This window comes from Perna viridis, chromosome 11 (genome assembly GCF_037379345.1).
Source record: "Perna viridis isolate PV_CMFRI_1.1 ecotype Kerala chromosome 11, ASM3737934v1, whole genome shotgun sequence".
In the NCBI taxonomy this organism is placed as follows: domain Eukaryota; kingdom Metazoa; phylum Mollusca; class Bivalvia; order Mytilida; family Mytilidae; genus Perna; species Perna viridis.
The window spans coordinates 23,905,255-23,928,863 of record NC_142455.1 but is presented as its reverse complement, the minus strand read 5'-3'; the positions used below and the strand labels follow the sequence as shown (position 1 = coordinate 23,928,863).

The window sequence follows — 23,609 nt, the reverse complement described above, 5'->3', positions numbered from 1 at the left end:
TTGTCGCTTCTTGTCGCTAAATCAATTTCTTGTCGCTTCTTCTTGGCAATTAGTGAGACCCATTTAAATGGTCATGGACCATTATAGTAGACTTAACTCCTTGCTTTAGTTTAGACACGAATAGAATAACATTAATAAGATCTACCAGGGGTGATATACTAAATAATCCTAGAATATGCAGTCAGTAAAATCAGAAAAGTAGAGATGAAAGGTAAAGAAGATTCTTTGTGGTTTTTAGTCATATCATTCCTTGAACGGACCAATTGACTTCCTATTGATTTGGTGAAAGTTAGATCTAACATGTAAATAATCCAAATAGGCCTTTTTTACAAGACCATTTTCATCAAGTAACAATCAGGTGTACTCGCCCAGTAGCCAACAGTGGCTTTAGTGGATGAAAAATCCTGAATCGGATAAAACTGCTCAATTGAAGACCTCAAGGGAACCAGGTCCATCAGGTTCATCAGTTCATCAGGTCCAGAGGTCGGTTAATTCGTAACTAGGTTCGAGCTAGGGTTTGAACAATGATGGTTATTATGGCACATAAAAATATTCAAATATACCAACAAAGTAATCTGCAAGCTGCAGTTAATTATTTTTTCAAATATTTTTTTGCATATTGGCAATGTACTGTTGTACACGAGTAATCCCTTTCTGAGAAAATTGCTCCATACAATGAATCCCAAAAGGGATTAGCACTTTAGGTGCTATAACCATTTTACAATTTTAACCCTTTTGGTTGGAATATTGTCTGCTCCTGTAGCCATTTTGTTATTTATACTATTTGTAGCTATAGCCTTCTCCACCTTCTTAGTTGTAACATCTTCTAATTCAAATACATGTTTTCTTCACATGCACTTTTCTTTATTTCTAAAATACCCCATGCAGACTTGCTTACATTTGTATACTGAAGATGCATTGCACACATTTTAAATACATTGTATATTTTGTAATGAACACCTGTCAGTTGGTAACATGTTTTGATTTATACATGAACTACAAAAAGGCAGGGACTACAGTCATGACGCTATCGAAGTTAGTAAAGCATTTTCTAAAATCATTGTAATCAGTGTATTGATTTTTTCTACCCAAGAAGGTTCATAATTTGGGACTAAAACTATTCAATCTTATCTGATAACGAAAGTACCTGGATACATGTATAAAAGTCTCTGAAAGAAGTTTGAATTTAATATGTCAGAAAATAGCTTGCCAGACAACCTCCATCATTGCTACAGTAGCACAGGGAGTGTATTAATTAGTGAGAAAAAAATCTTTGTTATGCAATGTTGAATCAGAGGGGTAAGGATGGATCAGGGGCTTTAATTTATACCAATAAACACTCCCTGGATAGATACATAGTCCCTGTACCGATCCGTGCAACGTTTTGACAAATTGATGACCGTTGACTAATTGATTGCTGACGGAACGATGACCGGTGACCAATCTGATCGCAGTTTGTTATGTAAAATGATGAATGAATCGTTAAAAATAAACAAATGTAAAAAAAAAAAAGTATAGATTGATGTTCAAGTTTATTGCATAATGTAAATATGCATAAAATTGACAGAGAAAACAATGGAAACTTTAAAATATATTGACCGATCTGTGGTCACATGATGCGATCAGCGGTTTGATAGGTCGGTTTGACGGATCGATGACTGATCGGTGATCGATGACCGATCACAATTTTTGTTGCATGAATTGGTTCAGGTACTGTAGGAGTTAAGGCTTTACATTGACAGTGCTAATTAAATGAATTTTACAAACAGCTAAATTATTGTTGAACTGTACATACATTGTAGTATTGTTAACAGTAGGTTATGAATTGTTGTTGCCAAGTTTTGTTATGGTATGAAATGTAAGGTTTTTTGTCAGAAGAATTAGTCAAGAGCTTTTGATTTTTCTACAGAATGACCAAAGTTTTGGGGGACGAAGCTTCACACACATCCTTTTGTCTTTCCACACATTTTGTGAGCACAACTCCTACTAAAGCCCCAATGGATTTTTTATGAAATGATTAAAGAGATCAGTTTGTAATCTGCAATAAACATGTAATGATTTGAAAACACATTTGGCATGCTGTATATGCATACTACCAATCTAATTAAAATTAGATCCATTTCTCCATTTGGTCACTGCCTGTAGGAAACACTCCATTTTACTTTCTGTTCAGATGACCGTCTCAGAATCCTCAGAGATTTCCTTATGAATAATGCACTGATTGGAACAATTAATAGGTCAAATTTTAATAGGATTGTCCTACTAACAAACTCTGATTAAATAACTAATTTCGTGGATGTACATTTTTTGTAGCTGTAAGATGGATGATACAGAAAAAATTCGCCCTTTGAATCTCTACCCTAATCAACATAATTGTAATGCTGTATGGACTGAGTCAAATATAAAGTAGGTATTTTAATTAAACACTTTTAACATGCTCAAGGTGAATGTATTCTGTAGGATACATAGAACATGTGATTTCTTTATGTTGCTTTTTATACTTTTTATCACCCTCTTAGCTCATTTATAATGAATAAATCTAAATTAAAGATATTATACTTGGTAAAATTGTGTAACAGTAAATTGAAAGGAAGTCTACATATGAAAAATTAAGAACCCAAATGATATTCTCTCACTTGATGCTACTCTATGGTCACCAGCTTGCAACACATACATGTAAGCTTTGTCTGTCATTAACAGGTATGAAGAAACTAGTTTTACTAAAATTGAAATAAATCAGGGAAATTCTTTGTCATTGTTTTACCAGAGGCTGGCCATTTATGTCAATATTTAACCATTAATTGTTATTGCTAAAGGTAAATAAAAATAATAATGTGACATGAATAGCCAGCCTATGGTCTATTTCTTAATGAACTTGGGTCTCCATAAATTATTTCTATTTTTATATGACTACATGGTCAGTTTTTTTCAACAGGTGCAATATACTTTCAGTGTGCATGTACATGTATGTTACATTGTACGTCATAGCTGTTTTAGAGTGGAAAGCAAACAATTCTGGCATTTTTTTTTTTTACAACAGAAAGTTTGATAAAGCTCCTGTAGGGCTACACATACATCATAATTATTTGTTTTGGTGTGTTTATATAGGGAAAATAACACAGTCAGCACAAGTTCATATTTACATGCAGCTCCAGTGTTGGGAATTGTAAATAGCGGTTTACTGGTGTATGGAAATCCTTCAGTTCAAAATGATATTGGGTATGTACATGTACATATTTGTAAATAACTGGTCCAATTAGTAATTCTGGATGAAGTGGTCAACAGAAATAACATTGCAAAAAAGCTGAGCATGTACTTACAATGTATAAACAAAAAAACAAAGAAAAAATAACAAGATTTTTTTTTCTTTGAACACTAATACTTTGATTTACGAAATTCATAATTTTCAACCTGTAGGATCAATATTATCAATATAAGCCCCATCCCTATATTTTTCACTTAATGCTATCGCAGGGATGATTTTTTTCCCGCTTTTTAGCAGCATTCTGTTAACTGACTCGGATTCTACCATTACAATTCTTTTTTTGCTGTTTATTTATTTTGGATTTCACCCAGTTTTGTTGGATGACCTTGTAAAATCATCCCTGGTATCAGAAAATTGGAAAGAAATCATGGCTAAAATATACAAATGTATTATACCAAGTTAGATTATAGGAAATGGACACCAACAACACTATACCAATCCACATTTCATAGAAATTAAAGTGTCTGAATATACTGGTTTAATAGTTGGAAACGCTTGTAAGAATATGCTCAGCTTTTTTTTTTTTTTGTTGACCACTACACTCAGAATGACAAGTATTAGTGTTCAAAGAAAAAAATCTTATTTATTTTTTTCTTTGTTTATACATTGTATTTCAATTAAAAGCGAAGGTTATTTATATCCATTATTCTAACCAGCCAATTGAGAACAATCCTTATATGGTTGAACAGTTCTTTTTAGGTGACCTAGAAGCTTTCAAGCAGTGTAAATATTTTTTTTAGATGATAACCCAGTCACAATAAGTTTAGTTTTTATTTAAAATTTGTCTACTTTTTTGGCCATGCTTTCATCGTTGTTCCATAATTTACAGAACAAAGTTGAATTTTGTTCTGATTCATTAAATATTAGTTGATAACCTTTGGATTTTGAAAATCAATGCAAAAACACGTTTTTTCACACTTTATTTGTTAACAAATTATGCATGAAATTTGGATTTTTCTTACAATAAGGTGTCTTATTAGTTTAAAATGCTTGTTCTGCTACCAAAAAAATGAAGAAAAACATTTTAGCAACAACAAAAAAGTAGATTTTAAGCAGACAACATTCTGTGGCAGCCTTTAACAATGTAATGTTTGTGATGTCATACTAGTATTCAGACAGTTACCATGTATCTTATAACACTATTAGATACATGTAATGGTCATTGTATTTTGACTGCTGAATAGAACGATTGTAGTATGAATAGTGTTAAATCATTTCATTATGGAATAAAATTGCAAATTATTTATAGGGACAATATTAAAATTGAACTAATGTAAAATGGAACATCACATGATAATGTGTATTATTTTTTTTCAGGCAGCCTTGTGGCCAATCCTTGTTTATTCCTTTGGTAGGTAGTAATATCGTACCAGGAAGTAGTTTGGAACCGAAATTAATGGAAAATAGTAGCCATGGTAATAGTCAGTCAGTTCAAAATGGAAACTTTGATTTGAGAAGAGCTATGCTGACAACAAAGAAAAATAGCTTTGTCGGAGCTCCCGAAGTTGAAGTACATGTAGAGAACAGAACAAAGGTACACTTTGTTTGAAGAATGTATGATGTTTGAATCTCTTTTTCAAAAGTAACAAAAAGTTAAATATAAGAGCATTATTTTAAAGTATATGTAGGTCTTGCTTAAGAAATGTTCAACCAAGTCAAACTATTTATTGTAACCTACAAATGTAGTTCCTGAGGCAATTATATTTTTTACATATCCATCAGTTCTCTTTTTGTATTAACTGAACAGAATTTTATTGCTTCAAAAGATTGATTGATTGATTGATCTTAGTTTTACTTCCTATGGCATATAATTCATGCTCTTTAAGAGAAGAATAGTAACTAAACAGACTCTGCTTTAATTGTACTAGTCTGACATGCTGAGCCACATTTTGTGTATAAGTGTGAAAGGTTATGGAACAGCAGCCTGCAGATAGGCATATCACTCTACTCATATATTATTCTCCAAACTAACCATTTATCAGTCTCTATCATTATTGTATGAGGATAATGAGAGATCTTTTGAAAAAGGATAAAATACACAAACAATTTTTTTTTAAATCCCCTCTTAAAACGCGGGAGGTTTATACCAGTGATTATGAAGTTCGTCCATACATATGTCTGTTCATTTGTCTTCCCCAAAAAATCTAATTTGCAACTCCTCTGAAACCACTAAATGGAATTCGATGAAACTTTCAGAGATTCTTTATCATATGATACCATTGCGCACCATGTGGTTTTTGTTTTGTATTTTGTTTTTCTATCTAAATGACTTCAGAGTTTCTTTATGCATGTTAACCTTGGACTTTGTCATTGGTCGACCAAAGGGGACAATTTTCCAATCTGCAACTTCTTTGAAACCACTGAATGGAGTTTGATGAAACTTTCACACATTCTTTATGAGATGATGTCATTGTGCACTTTTTATTTTGTTTTTACATCTGAATGTTTTCAGTCACTTGTATAGGGCAGTGATGTCACTAAGTTTTTAAGTAGCTGGCTAATTAGATAAAGTAGGCGGTGAACCTGCCCATTACGGCAGGGGGTCCGGGGGCCGCTCAAGGCCCCGAAAGCTCTGGGGTAAATGGTGCAATATCCTGCATTCTAGGGCTCTCCTGGGCCATTGTACAGGACAATAAGATTACAATTTTTATACAAGTTTCTGTTAGTTAAGCCTAAAAAATGTGATATTTTTTTTTAATTTTGAACAAATTGTTTATTATTGAAAAGTTCCCCTTAAGACAAGTGACAACAAAGTCAGAATCCAATGGGAACAAAGTCCAAGGAGCAAAATCAAAGGGGAAAATCAAATAGACAAGTTGCGAATCCATGACTGCACACACAATGTACAGATCAACTGGTGAAATCATCACATTCATGCACAAAGTAATATTACTGTCTACTGATTATCTAAATGCTTAACAGTGCTAGAGTGTGAATGATTCACATTCTAGCACTGTTAAGCAATTAGGTAATTTTAACCATTAATGTATCCAACTATACATGAAATGACACTTTTTCATAAAACAATCAAAATTGGTTCTGATGAAAGCAAATGAAATTGAATCCACAGAAAGTTATGGCAAAATATATAGTACACTTAATTGTTAGACAATTGTTTATTGTATAATATGCACAATATTCAACAGTTACATTCTAAATCATCATTGTCATCTGAATTGTCATCTTCATATATGTCACAAGCAGCAACCTTTTGGGCGAATTTAGCAAGTTGCAGGACTTGAACTGCCTTGTTGTATTCCTCCTCTACTAACTCAAGGTCCAAAGGATTGCTGCCTATGACCTCAGTTTGAGTGGCTGTTTCTGAAACAGACACTAAAGTACCTACACGTACATTTTCAGATTCAACATGCACATTCATTTCATTTGTTCCTTTGTCCCTGTGTCACAGGCTTTGACCTTTTACGGCCCGACATGTTGCTTTTTGCTGACCGGAAACGAAGTATTTTTAGTTCGGTAAAAATAAGAAAGTCTATATTTAGAAACAGTGAAAAAACGCGGACTATTTATTTTAGCAACCGAACAATGCATTAAAGTCACACCGATGCGTCATTCAAGTGCAATCTTTAATATTTGTGGATGAATATTGTCAGTATATTATATAAAGAGGGTTTTGAAGAATATTTCATGAATTTTATTTTTGTGGGGTACGAAAGTAGCCGGCGACGTTTGAAAGAGTAGCCGGCGATTTTTGCCGGCTGCCGGCTTCTAATGACATCCCTGTAGGGTTTTCTGTATGGTGTCTGAAAAGGGGAGTTTATAAGGGGTACCACAGTTTTTCCAGTGTTTTTTTTTCTGAATTCAGTTGTTTATAATTCACAATGAAAGGCATGATGTTGACAAGGATTTTTGTATTGCAGGTTAATATAGTGGTTTGTCTCTAAATGCCAAAAGAATTTCTGTAAAATGTTAATTGTAGGCTTGAATACAGTACCTTGTGCACCACTTAGCATACTCCAAAATTAGAATTTTCAAATTTTTGCATACTTATTTGCTATTAAATTGCCATATTTTACACCTGCCAAAATAATCGTTTATAATACCATTACCACAGATTGTATTTGATTACTGTAGAGAACCAGAAGAGAAAATAAGATTTTTTCACCTGAAATGTCTAGTACGTGTACTAAAAGGAAGATTCAACATCATCAGGAAAGGGATGCATATACTTCTAAATATACATGTATTTCAACTGAGGTGGATCCACAGATGAAGAGGTCAAAACACATTCAACATTTGAGGGAGAAGAATATAAAAGATGACTGGAAAAAATCCCCTGAAGAATCACTTGCTACAGTCTCCCACACTGAGGAGATGGTACATGTACTTCTGAAAAAGGAGGTATGTACAGGGCTTTGTGAAATTGTTGCAGTCTCCAACACTCTAGAGATGATACATGTAGTGCTGAAAGAGAAGGTATGTACAAGACTTTATAAAATTGTTGCAGTCTTCCACACTGAGGAGATAGTATATGTAGTTCCGAAAGAGGAGGTATGTTCAGGACTTTTTAAAATTGTTGCCATCTCCCACACTGACGAGATTGTATATATAATTCTGAAAGAGGAGGTATGTACAGGACTTTTTTGAAATTTTGTTGTTAAAATTTACCTGTCCATAAACCTGAATACTGACAATTTATTTACAGACTATGACATGTAAGTACTAACTGTCTTAGTAGTAGATGGAGATAGAGGAAAATGAACATGTAGAAGGGGATTTTGTTATGTTTGGTTGAGTTGGTGTGATGGAATATTGTGTTATCATAATAATTCTTCTGTTATTTGAATATCAGACATTGACATGTAAACTATGTTTTTCCTCAGATGTCTAAAGGTCAATGAGAGACCATTCAGTAGTCATGTATTGTGTGAAATAGTGCACTATACCAGTATATAAAAATATATTGAACATATTATCACACACATCTTATAGTATTATTTTGTTGAATTTTCCTCTTACAAGTTTGTGCTTCACCAAAGGTTGCTTAAGCCAATAATGTTTAATTATGGACCTGAATGATCAATATGCTTTATTGACTTTACAAAATGATATTGACCAAGGAGGAAGTTGGAGGTCAGTATCGTGTGTTAGGTTCATATAAAACAATGGACCAAATAAAAAATCCTTCATTGTTATATATGATAATTTAATACATAAATACCTTTAAATACTAAATTTTAATTTAGTCTTAAATATTTTACAGCCTGAACAATGTAGCATATCTTCTGACTTGTGTAACTCTGGAGGACCAACTACCTCTGTTTCCTGTGTGGATGGGAATAATCTTCCTCTACCTCAAATCAAGCTTGAGCCTGATGATAATGACCTACCTGCTCCATTGAAAATGACAGCTTTAGAGAGAGGAGAAGATCACACTATTTCACATTTCAATGAACCAATCAGAGGGCTTCATAATATTTTGAATATGAACAGTGTTGAAAATCTGAATACAACATGCCACAACCCTGTTTATAATATTTCAGGAGTTAATTCTGAAGTACCAATTTGTACAGATGTGATGGTTATGGGGTCTGCCTACTCAGGTGAAATGCATGTGTACAATATCTGGATTTTTGTATTGATGTAATAGTGTAACACAAAGTTTCTATACTTTCAAATACGTGCATGCAATTATTGTTGTGCTTTGTGTCTTTTTTTTTTTTTTTTTTTTTCTACCAAAATATGATATATTATTTTTTATTTAGCAATGTTTAATATCCTTCACCTTTTTTTTAATACCATTACACAAGTTTTGATTGTTATGATTACAGCTCTGTTGCACTATTTGCAATCGAAAGTATTGGAATAATTTCTAAATTATATTTAGCTTGTCATGCATAGTGTTTATGTCAGCATTTACATTGGAGGTCTTTGATATTATTACATACTTTAAAAACATGACTTCAGATGTACATTTGTGTAAGTAGAAAAAAGATAAACATTTTTAAGCAGAGCTATACACATGTTTCCTATAATTTTAGTCCATTGCTTTTACAACCATGTCATTCTATTTTTAAACTTGAAAGATATTTGTTGAGTTATAAGGAATATTTTTTTAAAGGCAAGTTGTTTTTTTTTTCAGCGGAAGGGGATAAAAGTTTACCGCAAGATAGAATGAAATCCACGATACAAAAATTAGCAAAGGAAATTTTACAGCTGAAGGGAGATCTCTCGTTGTTGAGAAAACAGTATGAGAAGATGATTAAATTTGTTCAGTGTTATTTCAGTGATGTGATTCTACAAATATTTGTAAGTACATTAAGAATAATCAAGGAAACCAAGATAATAGCAGTAATCAAAATAATGTAATCCAGGGACAAAGACCAGTCATGGAAAACAGACATATATATACACAACAAAGAACATGAAGTAACTAAAATCATACATACAAAGTAACAAAAGCAAGTGAGCAACTGGGACTCCACTAAAAACTGGGAGCATGGTCCAGGTGCACCAGTAGTGTAAGCGTTCTTTGCTGTTCTAGAAACACCCGCCGAGTTGCTCATAAAAAGTCAACTCTGGGGTAGACAAAAGAGGAAAAGAAAGCTATGATTCATTGAATAAATCAGTTTTCATGACACAGATGGATAGACCTTGACTAAACTTAAACGTCAATGTAAAATTATTATATACCAGTATTTAGAATTTACCAATCATTTCATCTTTTTAAGTTTTCTGTAGTTTTTATGAGAGAAACTAATTTTCCTTTAATTCAGTCTTGAATTTAGTTACCATAAAGTGAGTTATTATTGCCAGGTGGTAAATCTGGTGTATTTTACTTATCTGTCTAAAACTTCAAAATTAATTCTTCAAAATATTTACACTGTGATTATATGCTTAAGCACTTAATTAGTGCATGTAGGGCACCACCAGTAACATTTGTGAAAATAAAATCCCCAAAATTTTTAGTATAAGTTTTTGCATCAAAATATTTCTTCACTCTCAATAGTACACGTACATGAAGCTACATAAAACTTTATAAACCGTTACAGAATTATTTCCACATTTACATGTATTATTGTCTTTATTTTTCTCAGAAAAGAATGGCAGGTATTTTAGTCAATCAGTGCAATCTTTGTAATAAACCATTTTCATCGAAGATGGGACCATCTTGTCAAAACTGTGGAAAAGTTTGGGAGTGTCCAATTTGTAATAAAGAGTTTTCTAACAGAAACAATTACAGTGAACATATGACTAGTCATCAACCAGATTCTAACAAGAAAGAAAAGGTAATTATTCCAGAAAATGACAAGGTTGCAGATTATTGAAAGAAACATGCACTTAATAAGATTATGATGGTTAACTTCCAGGGAATTGAATGCTAGAGCTCTATATTTTACCACCACTCACTTATGGCTTGGTATATTGGTACTGTCCCTAAAGTGATCTGTGCATCTATTTGACAGATCGATGACCGCTGACTGATTGATCCGTGATGGATCGATGGCTGGTGAATCAATGTTTTGATATTGAATTTTGTCAGTTTTATGCTGAAGAAGGATATTGGTTATCTGAAATATTTATTGTAAATTTTACCACCATTTGATGATGTTGAGCATGGCACTACCCCATTAAAAAATATGCTGTATGAGTGGGGACATATTCCATGTTAAGTTTAGGGGATATCTGTAGATTAATGAAGAATTTGAAGCACCTGTAGTCAATTTGATGATCATAACTTGTGTTTACTGGTGATGCTACAAGTAAATGGTTATATTTGATTCTAATATGACGTCTTCATATCATCGAACGGTATATGTCGGTACAACCCCACCTTTAGCACCTGCGCACTGTCTCTTTTCTTTTGCTGTCGCTTTGAGACAAAACACTCATTTAAAAAATGTTTTCGTGATGATTAAATGACAGAGGTTATCTAACACTATACTGATACTGATACTTATTCAATAAATGGTTTACTTGGATATGTGGTTTATTCCTTAATTAATCCAACTTCCATATGGGGGAGGTTAAACGGAGCAGCCATTATTTCGGCTACCCCTAGGGAAATTTTTGTCACAAAAATTACCGTATTTTTGTCATATTAGAAAAGAAATAATTCCTTCCATGGGTAGATTTGTACTCATTTTAAAATTGGTTTTGCATTTACATTCTCATTGAACACCTCGCTGTTGCTTGGTATTAAATAATTGAATATAAATGCTGTACCCATGTTAAAATGAGTACAAATCTACCCCCTCCATGAATTATTTCTTAGTCATCAAACTGATTAATATTGATTTCAATAAGTTTGAACAAAGAAGTATATTGTTTTAACCCAATTCTGGTGGTCAAAGTGTTAAGCTTTTAATACAGTTAAAAACAAGGTTGATTGACTTAATTTGTTTTTATACACCTAGTCTGATTTTTCAACTTTTAAATTTGTATAGTATTAAATCATAATGATTTTTATGACAACCAAGGTCGCCATTACTATTTTGTCCACCTTCTTCCAGTGCAAAGGTAAAATAGCCTGTTTTTCTTGGTTATGTATGCATTTAATGCAGATCATAAATCAATTCTGTTTAAATTGTAATAGGTTTAGTCTCCATAGTAAAATATGAATTTAGTTTGAATTGCATACAAGGGTTTTAAGAGTGTACAGTAAATCACAATGAATAATACATGATGTATTGGAAGTTGATTGTCATATATTATTAAAGACCTCTTGACCTTATCTCGAAGTCTTTTAGTACTGTATACATATGCACACACCTGTTCTTCATTATGAAAAATTGGAATTTGCAATTTCACCAAAATAAGGTATATACTGGAAAGAGGAGGAAGGAGTTTAATTTTGATGTCATAAAACAAAAAATCCTCATAAAAAAATGTCACTTTTTATATAACTGGTAGACCTAAGAATTTTTGTTTGCCATAGTTTCTCTTACGTATCTCAGACCCCTTTTGTTTCAAACTTTTCATGATTTACATATACATGTTTATAATGCTTTAATGAATATGTAAAATATGTGATGTGCATTTAATATTCTACTTCTCAAATCTTTCTAATTCAGCCAGATCTTCTTGCCAATCCTGACCATAGCCAAGATGCAAAAGAATTGCTGCAATCTGGTGGAGAACAGATGGATGATGAAATAAATACCAAGTCCGAAACTACATCAAGTACCCAAGCAAGTGTATCTAGGTTTAAAAGTGTTTTATCTGAGGAAGAACTAGACTCTATTGCCAGAGCAGGAACCAAACCCAAATCTTCTACCCTAGATAAACAAACAAACTGGGGAGTGAATGTGTTTAAAGGTAATATTGGACAGGTTTAACCTATAAGAGGGCAAAGTTATAAGCATTTAGAGGCCTTATTGAATTACTACACAATTTATCATAACTTGTAAACTTAGGACAACCTCTATGTTGAACACATATGTCGAACTTCCTGTATAATACAATTCATGGAGCTAACATGATGTTATTTACTGGCACAGATATGTTTCCAATATAACCATAAAGTAAAGGAATTGACTATGAACACAGCTGTGGTAATTTTTTTTTGTCTATGAAAATGGATTGCCACATTTTTTTTTATAAAGTCTACATTTAAAACTTTTATAAATGTATTGTTATAATGAAGAAGATACAAAACTATCAAAAATGTGTGTTACCATTTGTTTTCTTATTCTGAAGTATTCTGCTATTTGGGTTACACTTAATTCAGAAATCACAAAGAGCTCTGCAGGATGTAGTTTCCTGTTAGACTGAAATAAGGCTCCATGCTTCCGTTGCTTTACCTTAAATCCCCTTATGAGAACATTGTCCTCTATTTGTTTTTCCCATTCTGAGCTGATGATTAAAAATTCTTGTATATTTCCAAGTTTTCTACTGATTTTCTTGGGAGAAACTGATTCTCCTTCAGTATGTTCAGCCTATTCTTGATATAAATAATGTCTTAGCTCTCTATAGTAAAATTAAGATTTTAACATGCTCACTAAAGCTGGCATGTTGAAAACCTTAATTTTACCATATCCAGTGGAGAAATAATTTAAACAACATTGATCATTACTGAATGAAATTTTGTATCTGTAATATCTTAACTAAAATCTTGTCCTTAGCTGATCATCCTTAAATTATTGGCTTCTTGAAATATTTCATGACCTTTTAATTATTATAACCAAAATATGTTGTTTTAAGATATAAAAAAAATTAAAATATTAAATGTATATTAGAGTAAATGTGACTAACTGTGTTTGATGTTTTCAAAACATTCTCACAGTCTGCACCAAAAACTTTTTAAACAACTAGTCTAAAGGACTAGTATACACAATCTTTTACTAGTCTACTAGTCTGAAAACTGATTTACTAGTCGGAACAAATTGCAGTGCTCCTAGACTGGAGGGATTAATGAAAACTAGACTGGGAATGTTCAAGTTTACAGTAATAAACCTATCATTTAGCAAAACTATATGACTTCATTACAGTTGACAGGAAAAGTATATTTTTTTTTCTGCTTGTCCAGTCAGACCAGTGGAAAAGAAAGTTTTAGTCCAAATCAAAATTTGCTAGATTGGGACATTAGACAAGAGACCCAAGTTGCAGCCTGCAGTAATAAGGTACTCCATGGTCAGCTGTTCACCAATCAGACAATAACTGAAAAACACTTCAATAGTCAGAGACATAATTACCAACAACCATTATTGTGAGGTTACTGTGAAAGTACATTTATTCTAGGGTACAATGACCAGTTCGTAGATTGTTGATTTCGTGGTTTTGATAATTGTATCATACAAACAAATTGAAAATATCGTTTTCGTTGGGAACCAAATTCCATGGTTTACCAACCCACGAAAACCATGAAAATTGGTACCCCACGAACAGTAATACTTTCACAGTAAAATAATTTACTGTGATATCTTCAATATTTTTTTAGATATCAAGTATGTTTTATTTAGTCAATGTTCCTTTTAAATACATCTTACATTTTACTTTTAAACTTATCTTGGACATATGTAACTAATATCCTGTCTTGATGGTCTTGTAGTATTGTGTTTGCCTCAAGCTTGGGATAATGTGGGTTCAATTCCTGGTTGAGTCATTTTGAAAAATATATACTGTGAAAGTACTATTGTTTGTGGGATACCCATTTTCATGGTTTCAGTGGATAGACCAAACCATGAATTTTGATTCCCAAATGAAAAGGAGAATCCCATTGATGTGTATATCGAATTCAAGAATCCACAAACTTGTGTTTCTTCCCTAATCCACGAAAATTGGTATCCATGAATTAAAGTACTTTCACAGTAATTGGTAATCAATGTTTTTTTGCCAGGCATTGTATGAGAAAGTGTAACAACTGATTGACTGGGAGTCCATTCTTGATAACATTTTGAATGCTCAAAGATTGAGATCTCCCTCTTTTCTGCATATATCTGAAAGGGAGATTTAGCTTGATGACCTTTTTTAAAGAAAAAAAGAATAATTTTGCTAGAATTTCAGGTACAAAGATATGACACAAATATAAAATCTATGATAATCTATTTAGGATTTCTAATCAACATTAGAATAAATTGTACAACAGAAGTGTTAATTATTCGTGTTTTTTTTTTCTCAATGATAATTATGTTACATAAACATTGTATTTATACCAATTTAATAAGCCATTTAGAACATAATGTGTGCAATATTTCTGCTGAGATGGAGATTTTGGGGGGAGAAATTTGTGAATGAGGGATATTGTGTCTCCCACGTTGGAAACTTTATCACGGAGAGAGAATGACCATAAAAGATGGAGTCTCCCTCCTTAAGAGGGAAGGTTAACATGTGCAAGTGTATGGGAGTCAGAATAATGTTTCTAAGTGAAATGACCTGCCTTCTTGTTTCTGTAAGCTTGTATAATAAATAGTGTGTTGTTCTGTATTGATCAAAATATTCTCATCCTGAAATGCATGAAATATCTGCCATAGTATGTAAACTCATAATCAATCAATCAATCTAACTCAAAACTGTACAAAACTTTAAAAGTTTACTTAAGAACTTCTTCCATATTTTTTTTTGTAGAATGGTTGGCTGAAAATGATTTTGATACAGCATTTGAAACCTTTGATGCCAGTATTTTGAACAGTAGACTAAGAGTATTTTATGCAAGTCTTCAAACAAAAAATCGATATGATTATTCTAAGTCTTCATTAGTTGGTATCCGCTCTGCCATCAGTAGATATATAAACGGCCCACCTTTTAATAAAAAAATGAATATCATGAAGGACTCAGATTTTAAATCATCAAATAGTGTCTTTGTAGCCTTGATTACTAAAATTCAACACGATTCTAGCAAAAACATATCAAAAAAGGCAATAACTGAAGAAGATATACAAAAGCTGTATGCAAGTGGAGCATTTGCATTAGACAACCCAGTGTCTTTACAAAATAAAGTGTTTTGGGATACTATGATTCACTTTTCAGACAGGAAGACATCAGAACTTTCCCTCCTGAGAAGGGACAGCTTCTGTAAGTGTAAAGATGACATAGGTCGTTACTACTACAAGATGACATCCAAAGATGGCAGTATGTGGGGAAATGACAAGGAAATAAGAATGTATGCTGATTTAGAAAATCCTGCATTTTGTCCTGTAGCAAGCTTTGATCTGTATCTCAGTAAACTATGCAAAGTTAGTAATTCATTTTTCCAACAACCTTTACTATTCCCAAAGAAATGTGTTTGGTATGCCCCTCAGCAGATTGGAAAAAATAAACTTCATAAATGGATGTCTGACCTATCAAGAACAACAGGGTTATCTCAAAGGTATACCAACCAGTGCATCAGAGTTTCAGTTTCATCATATTTAAAGGAAAAGAGGATTAATTTATCTACTCTTTTAAACCTAACAACTGACTTCAAACATTTCAATTCTTCTGATAGAAACAATCAAAGTCCAACTGACAGTGGCCCTAAGAAAAATATGCAAACTTTATGCAACAACAGTTCATCTAACCCATTAGCTGGTAATAAATCTGCTACCAAAGATCATGATATTCCAAACTACAACCCCAGTCATGCAAGCCTTACTGACAATCCTGATGCAGCTTCATGGTTAGTATCTGTTAAGTGTCAGTGTCCGTAAGGATCTGGAAGTGGATGAAACCTGGTATGATTAATAACCCACCATTTTGATAGTGTAATTTGTACTATTAGCATAAATGAAATAAGACAATATTAACCATATCATTTTGATAAAAAAGAATTGAAATGCACCACAAATGATCATTTTATTATAAACCTTAATTTTGTAACGTTCTAATAAAAAAATCAGAACACTGATCCCCACTGTTTTAGAGGTCAGATACATGTAGTGGTAATTTCAAATAGAGATTTGAAGACTTTTTTGAGTGAAAGTAACTTTTCATATGGTGCATTGTTTTTTAAACGTGCATGTTTATGTTTTGTCCTTGTGTTTGCCTGATTCTTAAAGTATATATGTACCTCCATTTTATGGAGTATTCTTAAATTTGAATTTGGTTTTCAGTTTAAACATATATGGACTTAGAGTACTGGGAAGAATTTTTTTGAGTAAATTTCTTGCATGTGATCCTTTTTTTTGTCCTTAAAAGGTCCTTGGTAGAAAAATGACAATGATATTTTAGTAAACGTTTGTCAAAACAGTGCAAAGGTCTTATTGGCATGTATAGAATAGAAGTTTTGTCTCTCATCTCAATGCAGAAGTGGAAAAAGAAATTCCATCTTTGCACCCATCTGTGCATTTTCCTGTCACACTTGACTTTATTTCTTGGGAAACCGCTCAACCAATTTTGTTCAGATTTTGTGTGAATTTTAGTCACCGTATGTAGTTGATTGTATTTATTCATGCTACACTTTAAGAACTCATGGTGGACACAACTCCTTAAAAACCACACTACAGATTTTGTTCAAACATTGTACATGTAGGATCGTTACTCTTCATATGTACTCGTAGTTAGTCACATTGTGTCCTCAATTTGATTTGTCAAATTTTACAGGAGTCATGGAACTTTTTTAATACAAACACCTACATGCTACACAGTAGGAACACATTGTGGATGCAACTCCTTGGAAACTGCTGTAAAGATTTTGGTCAAATTTTGTTGGATTGTCAGTCACCATATGAAGTTGATCATTTAAGGCTGCCATTTTGATTCAACATAATTAACAGATCCTGACGACGCCGTCCTTGACACTGAAACATGTCGATATTACAATAAATAAAATTTCTATTGCAGTTTACTAAGGTATTGTCTAAAAAGCTGCATTCATATTTTACAGAAGTTATGGTACTTTTGCACTTCAGCTATTTTTGCAGTAGTATTAGGGGAAATGTGGCTACGTGTAGCAATCTTGTTGTCTTCTGGTTTTTACCTGAATTATTGATGAAAAACACCCAGGCCTGTGTTATTGATACAACATCCACAATTTAGTAATTTTATTGATAGTTGGAGGTTTCAGAACCATATGTCTTTTGAAAGTAGGATTTTTTTCATACTTATTGTCCATTTCTGAACAAATTTTAAACTCAGTATCTTTTAATCACTAAAGGTTGTTTATTCCATTAGCCTCAATATGATTTTATGAGGCTACACATGTAAAAATGAGGCAAGTTGTACAATATGGGTGTTACAACATAATTTTTTCCAACTAATATTTTTTGTTCCAGTGTAATGCTTATATCATACAAATTGTATATGTGAAAGATTTGTATGGACACACTTTTAATCATGTTACTAACTATTATTTTGATTAACTCTGTTCTAAGTAAATATCATTTTGAGTTTCTAAAATTCAAGCTTTTTAAAATAAAGAAAAATGAGATAAAGGGTTTTTTACTATACTGTCTAATTTGGATTACATATACGCTTTAATTTTTTTTTCTTTCAGAACACATATATAGTTGAAACAACTTGATGACAGAACAAATTCTAATCATCGGAAGACAAGGGAAAATTGTAAAGGATGAAACTGTTCCTACAGAATAAAATTGTAATTTTGAAATAATGGTATATAATTGACCCCCTCCTCCTTTATTATTTCTTCACTCATTGAAGTGGGGCTATATTGCAATTACCTTGTCTATCAGTCGGTCTGTTAGGCAGGTTGCCATGTTCCTTGCACATTAAAGAAGTCTACTGTGGTATTCAATAAGAATACAATTACAGAAGGCTAAATTGCCCAACCCTACCCCTACTCCCTATTCCCATTGGCAATCCAAATTCGTCAGCTCTGTTATCCTTGTGTCCTATCCCATTTTTCATTTCATCATGATTTTATGTTCATTTAATCATCCATTTCATATTCATCACCCAAATATGACTGCAGTATTGCTACTTGGGCATCAAACATCAACAGTCAATCAATCAATCATAATAAATGTACAAACTTGAAGTGTAATTATAGTAAACAACACCCCTTTTTTAACCAGAAATATATTTGTCTTTTCAGTGTTTAATTTATATTGAAAAATATGTATTTTCAGGTTGAGCAAATTTTGGATAAATAATATTAACTTACAGTGGGCATGATTTTTATTTATTTCTGGTGCATTTTTTGCATTCCCATGATTTCTGCATCTAAAAAAATAACCAATAAAATTTTAAAAATTATCATCTGGTCAATAACTTTTGCCAAGTCCTTTATGTTTCTCCCATTGTAAAATATTTTTAAACCTTTTTGTGAAATTGTGAAATTTTTAATAGCGTAACTGCAACATGTAATAAATGATATTCTAAAATTTCAACTGGACGAATACATTGTAGTTGACTAGATTATTAATAATACTTAACTAATAAAATATATGACCAAACGAAGGAATATGTGTTTTCTGTTACTTGACGAAACTACAAAGTATGTTCACAAGACCAAAAACATGCATGCCTTTATCATAATCAGGCAAAGAAAGTCAATGCACAAACCATTAACCTTTGGTCAAAAGCTAAACATTATGGATGGGATTTGTGCACATACACAGATATGTATAGTTTTTTGTCTTTGAGTATATGAAAAAAATTAATAATCACAAATCAAAAATAAACAATATTGCTACGCATATCCACATACCCTCCCCAAAAACTACATCAAAGGCAAACTGCAAATGTACCATAAACTGCTGTAATTTTTTTAAATAAAAAAAATGGAAGTATGTGATCAGCTATATATGATGCTTACCCTACCGGTGCACCTGGTCCATGCTCCCAGTTTTTAGTGGAGTCCGAGTTGCTCATTTACTTTAGTTACTTGGTATGTATGATTTTAGTTACTTTATGTTCTTTGTTGTGTATGTCTATTTTCCATGTCTAGTCTTTGTCCCTGGATTACATTCTTTTGATTACCGCTATAACCTTGGCTCCCTTGATTACTCTTTGATTACCGCTATAATTTTGGTTCCCTTTATTACTCTATGACAAACAATTCTACAAAATTTATCAAGAGGTTTACGATTGTTGCAAATTTTACTTTACTGAGGACAGCAGGTCTATTACATAGTTATTCATCCATCATGCTTTGCTACTTGAGAATAACCACTTTGTAAAATCCCATTTTCAAAGTATCTAGCCAGTATAATTCAAACTGTTCACAGTGTTTATGTACGTATCGGTGATATTCATTGCCTATTTTGTGGGGTTTTGATGACATTTTTTTGTATGATTGAGCTTTACAATTATCATAGCATTTTTTTTTTTTTCGCAAAAATGCAATATTATTGGATGCAGGTCCGACATGTTGATCTTGTTTAATGTATAATGTGCATATTATTGTACTTGTAATGTCATTGCAAAAACAAATCATATGTGTTTCCTAGTTTTTGATCCTACCTTTTTTTTTTGGCTTCTTAAGGTTCAGCTTTTAAACAACAACCAACAATTGTGTTTGGTGCGTCAAAAGTATTTCAAACTTACAATTTAAATAAAGTAAAATAAAATGTCGTAAAATATTATTTGATTAACAACTTCACCCGTCCCTTTAGTATGCACCAGGTTCATACTCTATGAATACTTGGAACTTGTAATAAAAAATGGACATGGGAACTGTGTGAGGCACAACAACCAGGTATGGAGTGAACAATAAGGAACAAACGCGCAATGTCAGAAGTGACTAGTACTGTACTATTATAAAATGTACATTTTGTAATAATTTAAATATTACTGTAAAAAATCAGGACCTTCCCCGATTGATGATTTTTAATGACCTATATTTTTACCCCCCCCCCACCACCACCTCGATAAAATTATTGAACGGTCCCTGGTAATTTGAAAATATGTTTGTTTGTTTGTTTGTTGGGGTTTAACGTCCGAGCAGCAATATTTCAGCTATATTCAGACAATGAACATGAAATGGATGATAAAATGAAAATGAAATGAAAAAAAAAAGATGAGTCACAAGGATAATAGGGTCGACAAATTTTGATTGCCACTGGAAAAAGGGGGGATGGGTAAGGTCGGGCAATTTAGCCTCCTGTGGCGGAGCCCTATGGTTCCTACTCCTATCGAATACCACATCAGGGTTCTTTAACGTGCGAGGAACGTGGCATCTTTCCCAACACGGGGCACCACTATGGTTTGCGGTCAGGTTTTCCGTATTATAGCCTGACAACCCCAGCATGTAACACGCCAGGGGTACCCCATTCCACCACCTAGGGCACACATCCCAGTTGCTCTGTGGGCAGAGCGCCTAGCCCCCGGCTAGGTTTCTGAGCACTATTTAGTCGCCTTATACGACAAGCTTAGCGCTGCTGCAGGCCTATTCTTTTAACACCCGGACCTGCACGGGGCTGTATTTGAAAATAGATGATGCGGTATGACTGCAAATGCCATGCAACGAACATTAAAACTAATACAGGCCACCAAATGCTTTTCAACGTATAGGCAAACACCATACCATAAAGTAAGCCGTAAAAGGCCCCAAATTATGATGTGAAATTTCATAAAAGACGAAAATTGACTTAATCAATAGAAAAAAGGTGAAACGCTGAACTGCAGGTTACTGACTCGGGACAGGCACATAAAGTAAACAAATATTGAAAAAAAAGATAAAGAAAATCATCCGAGTTTGAAGAAAATTGAAAATAAAGATAAGGAAAAAGTTTTTTTTTTCAATTTTAATCCACCAGTGAAGAGAAAGTAGCCAAAATTATAAATAAATTTGATGTAAAAAGGGATACGGGTATTAAGAAAATTTCTGTTGTAACTCATCAATTATAAAACTAATTACTACTATGATAATTTTTTAATTTAATCTTGTTTCTTTCCAGACAGACTAAAGGAGACACAGTTACCTACAAGAAGAGCGATCATTCCATGAAAAATGATGATAGGCCTGTCAGCATTCTCCACATTGCTTTTAATTTTTTTGAAAATGTGCTGGCAGAGCAACTGTCAGATTTTTTCGAAAAATATTTTTGGATCAATTTCTCTGTACATTCAAGAAGGGGACATGGCTGTCATACAACTCTACTCAAAGTTTTGAAAGGCTGATAACTTGCTTTGGAGCAAAATAAATATTTGACTGCTATTCTTATGGACATATCAAAAGTGTTCGACTGTCTCCCAAACGATATTATGATCTGTAAACTGTCCTCCCATGGCCTGTCTGGGTAACTGGGATAGCCTTTAACTCAAGGTTATTATACCTTTCTAGTAGAAAACAGCAAATAAAGAATGGTGGTATTGTAAGCCAATAGGCAGATATTAATTAAGGTATACCCCAATGGTCAATATTGGGACCCTTACTTCATAATGTATTTATCAATGATATTGTTTACTTCATTGATAAAGGAAATTTATATATTACGCAGAAGACAACACATTGTCTTATGCCTTTAATAACTATAATGGACTCGTAAATACTTGTGAATAAGAGAACAAAATTTAATAGATTGGTTTCATTTTCATTTTATGCAAGCAAATTCTGAAAAGTTTAAAGCGATAGCTGTTGGTAGAAAGACCGCAGATAGAGCATCATCTTTTAATATGGGAGATATCAATATCTCTTGTGAAGATACTGTTAAGATTGTAGGTGTAAATATTGTTCGTATGATAAGTTTTGACTACATTAAATCTTATCTGCAAGGAAGCTCTACAACAACGTATTATTTTAAAACGAATTGGCAGAAATCTTTATAAATTAAGTAGATTAACTATTTTTTACACCCTATTTGCCCTCTTTCTTGGCAATTTTGTTCAATGACTAATACAAATAAAATAGAAAACAAAATACAAGAGAGAGCTTTACGGCATGTCTATTTTGATTACAACTCTTACTTTTCAAGTACGACGTATCAGACTAATGGCATTAGGAAATTTTAAAACATTATATGGCCAGGCTCGACCTGTATTATCTGATTTGGTATGTAAACAAACAAGTTTATTGTACAACTTCTGATACAGTAAATTATTACAAATACAGCAAGACATTGGAAACAATCATTCAGGTAGTCTGCTCCAGCCCTCTTGAATTATCTACCTGAAAACCTCTGACAGTGCTCGAATTTCAATCACTTCAAAGCCATGCTTTCAAGCTGGGAGGCAAAATAGTATTCTTGCGTTGCTTGTAGCGACTGTTAATCCGTAGTATATTTTTGTTGATTTTTGTTTCGTTTCTGCCTCTATGCTTCTAGTTCCTGTGCTTTCTCTGCTTTTAATTGCTGTTTATGTTTGTGTGGTGTATGTGTCTTTGTCTTGTTATAACTGCTTGTCTTATTATTTTGACAATGTATTTTACATGTATGCCTGCACTATATAATTATTTTATGTATCTTTTGTCGTTATAAAAGCTCCTAACAGCTTATCTTGTATTGTTGTAATGAAATTGCTGACTTAAAATAAAGCTTATATGATTTGATTTGATTTGTCGGAGTTAAACATATTTGTACTGTACGCGCTCAACCCTCCCCCTAACCTTTTTTTTCAAAACTTCTTCTCGTATAGCTGTTTTTCCGCATATATTTCCAAAACCATTTAGCATATTGTGGTATATCCGTGTACATCTTCCAAACCATTTTTGAGTTATTGACATTTTTGGACGTTTTTTCGTTATTTTCTATGTTATTACTTTCAAAAATCATCCTCACTGACTACTTGACCAATTAGAACCAAACTTGTAATGAATTCTCCTTGGGATATTCTGCATAGAACTGATGTTAGGATTTTTGATCCATCGAAAACATATCAGCCATTACAATAAAAAGCTTTTTCGATGCTTTTTGCAATTTTAATGTTACTACTTTCAAAATACTACTAGACTAAATAGAACAAAACTTGGTACATGTATGAATTCTGCAAAGAACTGATGTGGTTTTTTTAATCAGTGGATCGTTACTAAAAATAGAACACAGGAATCTGACAGCAGCTTTTAGCACAT

At 32.8% G+C, this 23,609-nt stretch overlaps 1 protein-coding gene across 4 annotated transcripts; it reads left to right on the top strand.

The window, feature by feature from the left end:
• The first annotated feature begins 50 nt into the window (after positions 1 to 50).
• On the top strand, positions 51 to 23,224 carry LOC148603449 (uncharacterized). 4 transcript variants are annotated; one of them, XR_015916828.1, is made up of 12 exons: positions 257 to 483; positions 2,314 to 2,406; positions 3,109 to 3,219; positions 4,583 to 4,799; positions 7,358 to 7,624; positions 8,487 to 8,826; positions 9,366 to 9,532; positions 10,321 to 10,512; positions 12,298 to 12,541; positions 15,290 to 16,319; positions 18,135 to 18,236; positions 21,502 to 23,224. XR_015916828.1 is itself a non-coding variant. In XM_088553455.1 (11 exons), coding segments are annotated over exons 2-11 (2,655 nt in total). In that variant the 5' UTR covers positions 51 to 211; positions 2,314 to 2,320; the 3' UTR covers positions 18,136 to 19,060. The 4 variants fall into 4 exon arrangements, 3 of the variants coding, with proteins under 3 accessions (XP_088409581.1, XP_088409580.1, XP_088409579.1); XM_088553455.1 differs by lacking the exons at positions 257 to 483; positions 21,502 to 23,224 and adding an exon at positions 51 to 211 and having other exon boundaries at positions 18,135 to 19,060; XM_088553454.1 differs by lacking the exon at positions 21,502 to 23,224 and having other exon boundaries at positions 256 to 302; positions 18,135 to 19,060.
• The last annotated feature ends 385 nt before the right edge of the window (positions 23,225 to 23,609 follow it).

Excerpts from the sequence above, each read along its gene's own strand:
- LOC148603449 (XM_088553453.1), top strand. The coding sequence starts at position 395 with ATGAAAAATCCTGAATCGGATAAAACTGCTCAATTGAAGACCTCAAGG. Across the intron at positions 9,533-10,320 it reads ATGTGATTCTACAAATATTT|AAAAGAATGGCAGGTATTTT; the intron begins GTAAGTACATTA and ends TATTTTTCTCAG. Across the intron at positions 10,513-12,297 it reads ATTCTAACAAGAAAGAAAAG|CCAGATCTTCTTGCCAATCC; the intron begins GTAATTATTCCA and ends TTTCTAATTCAG.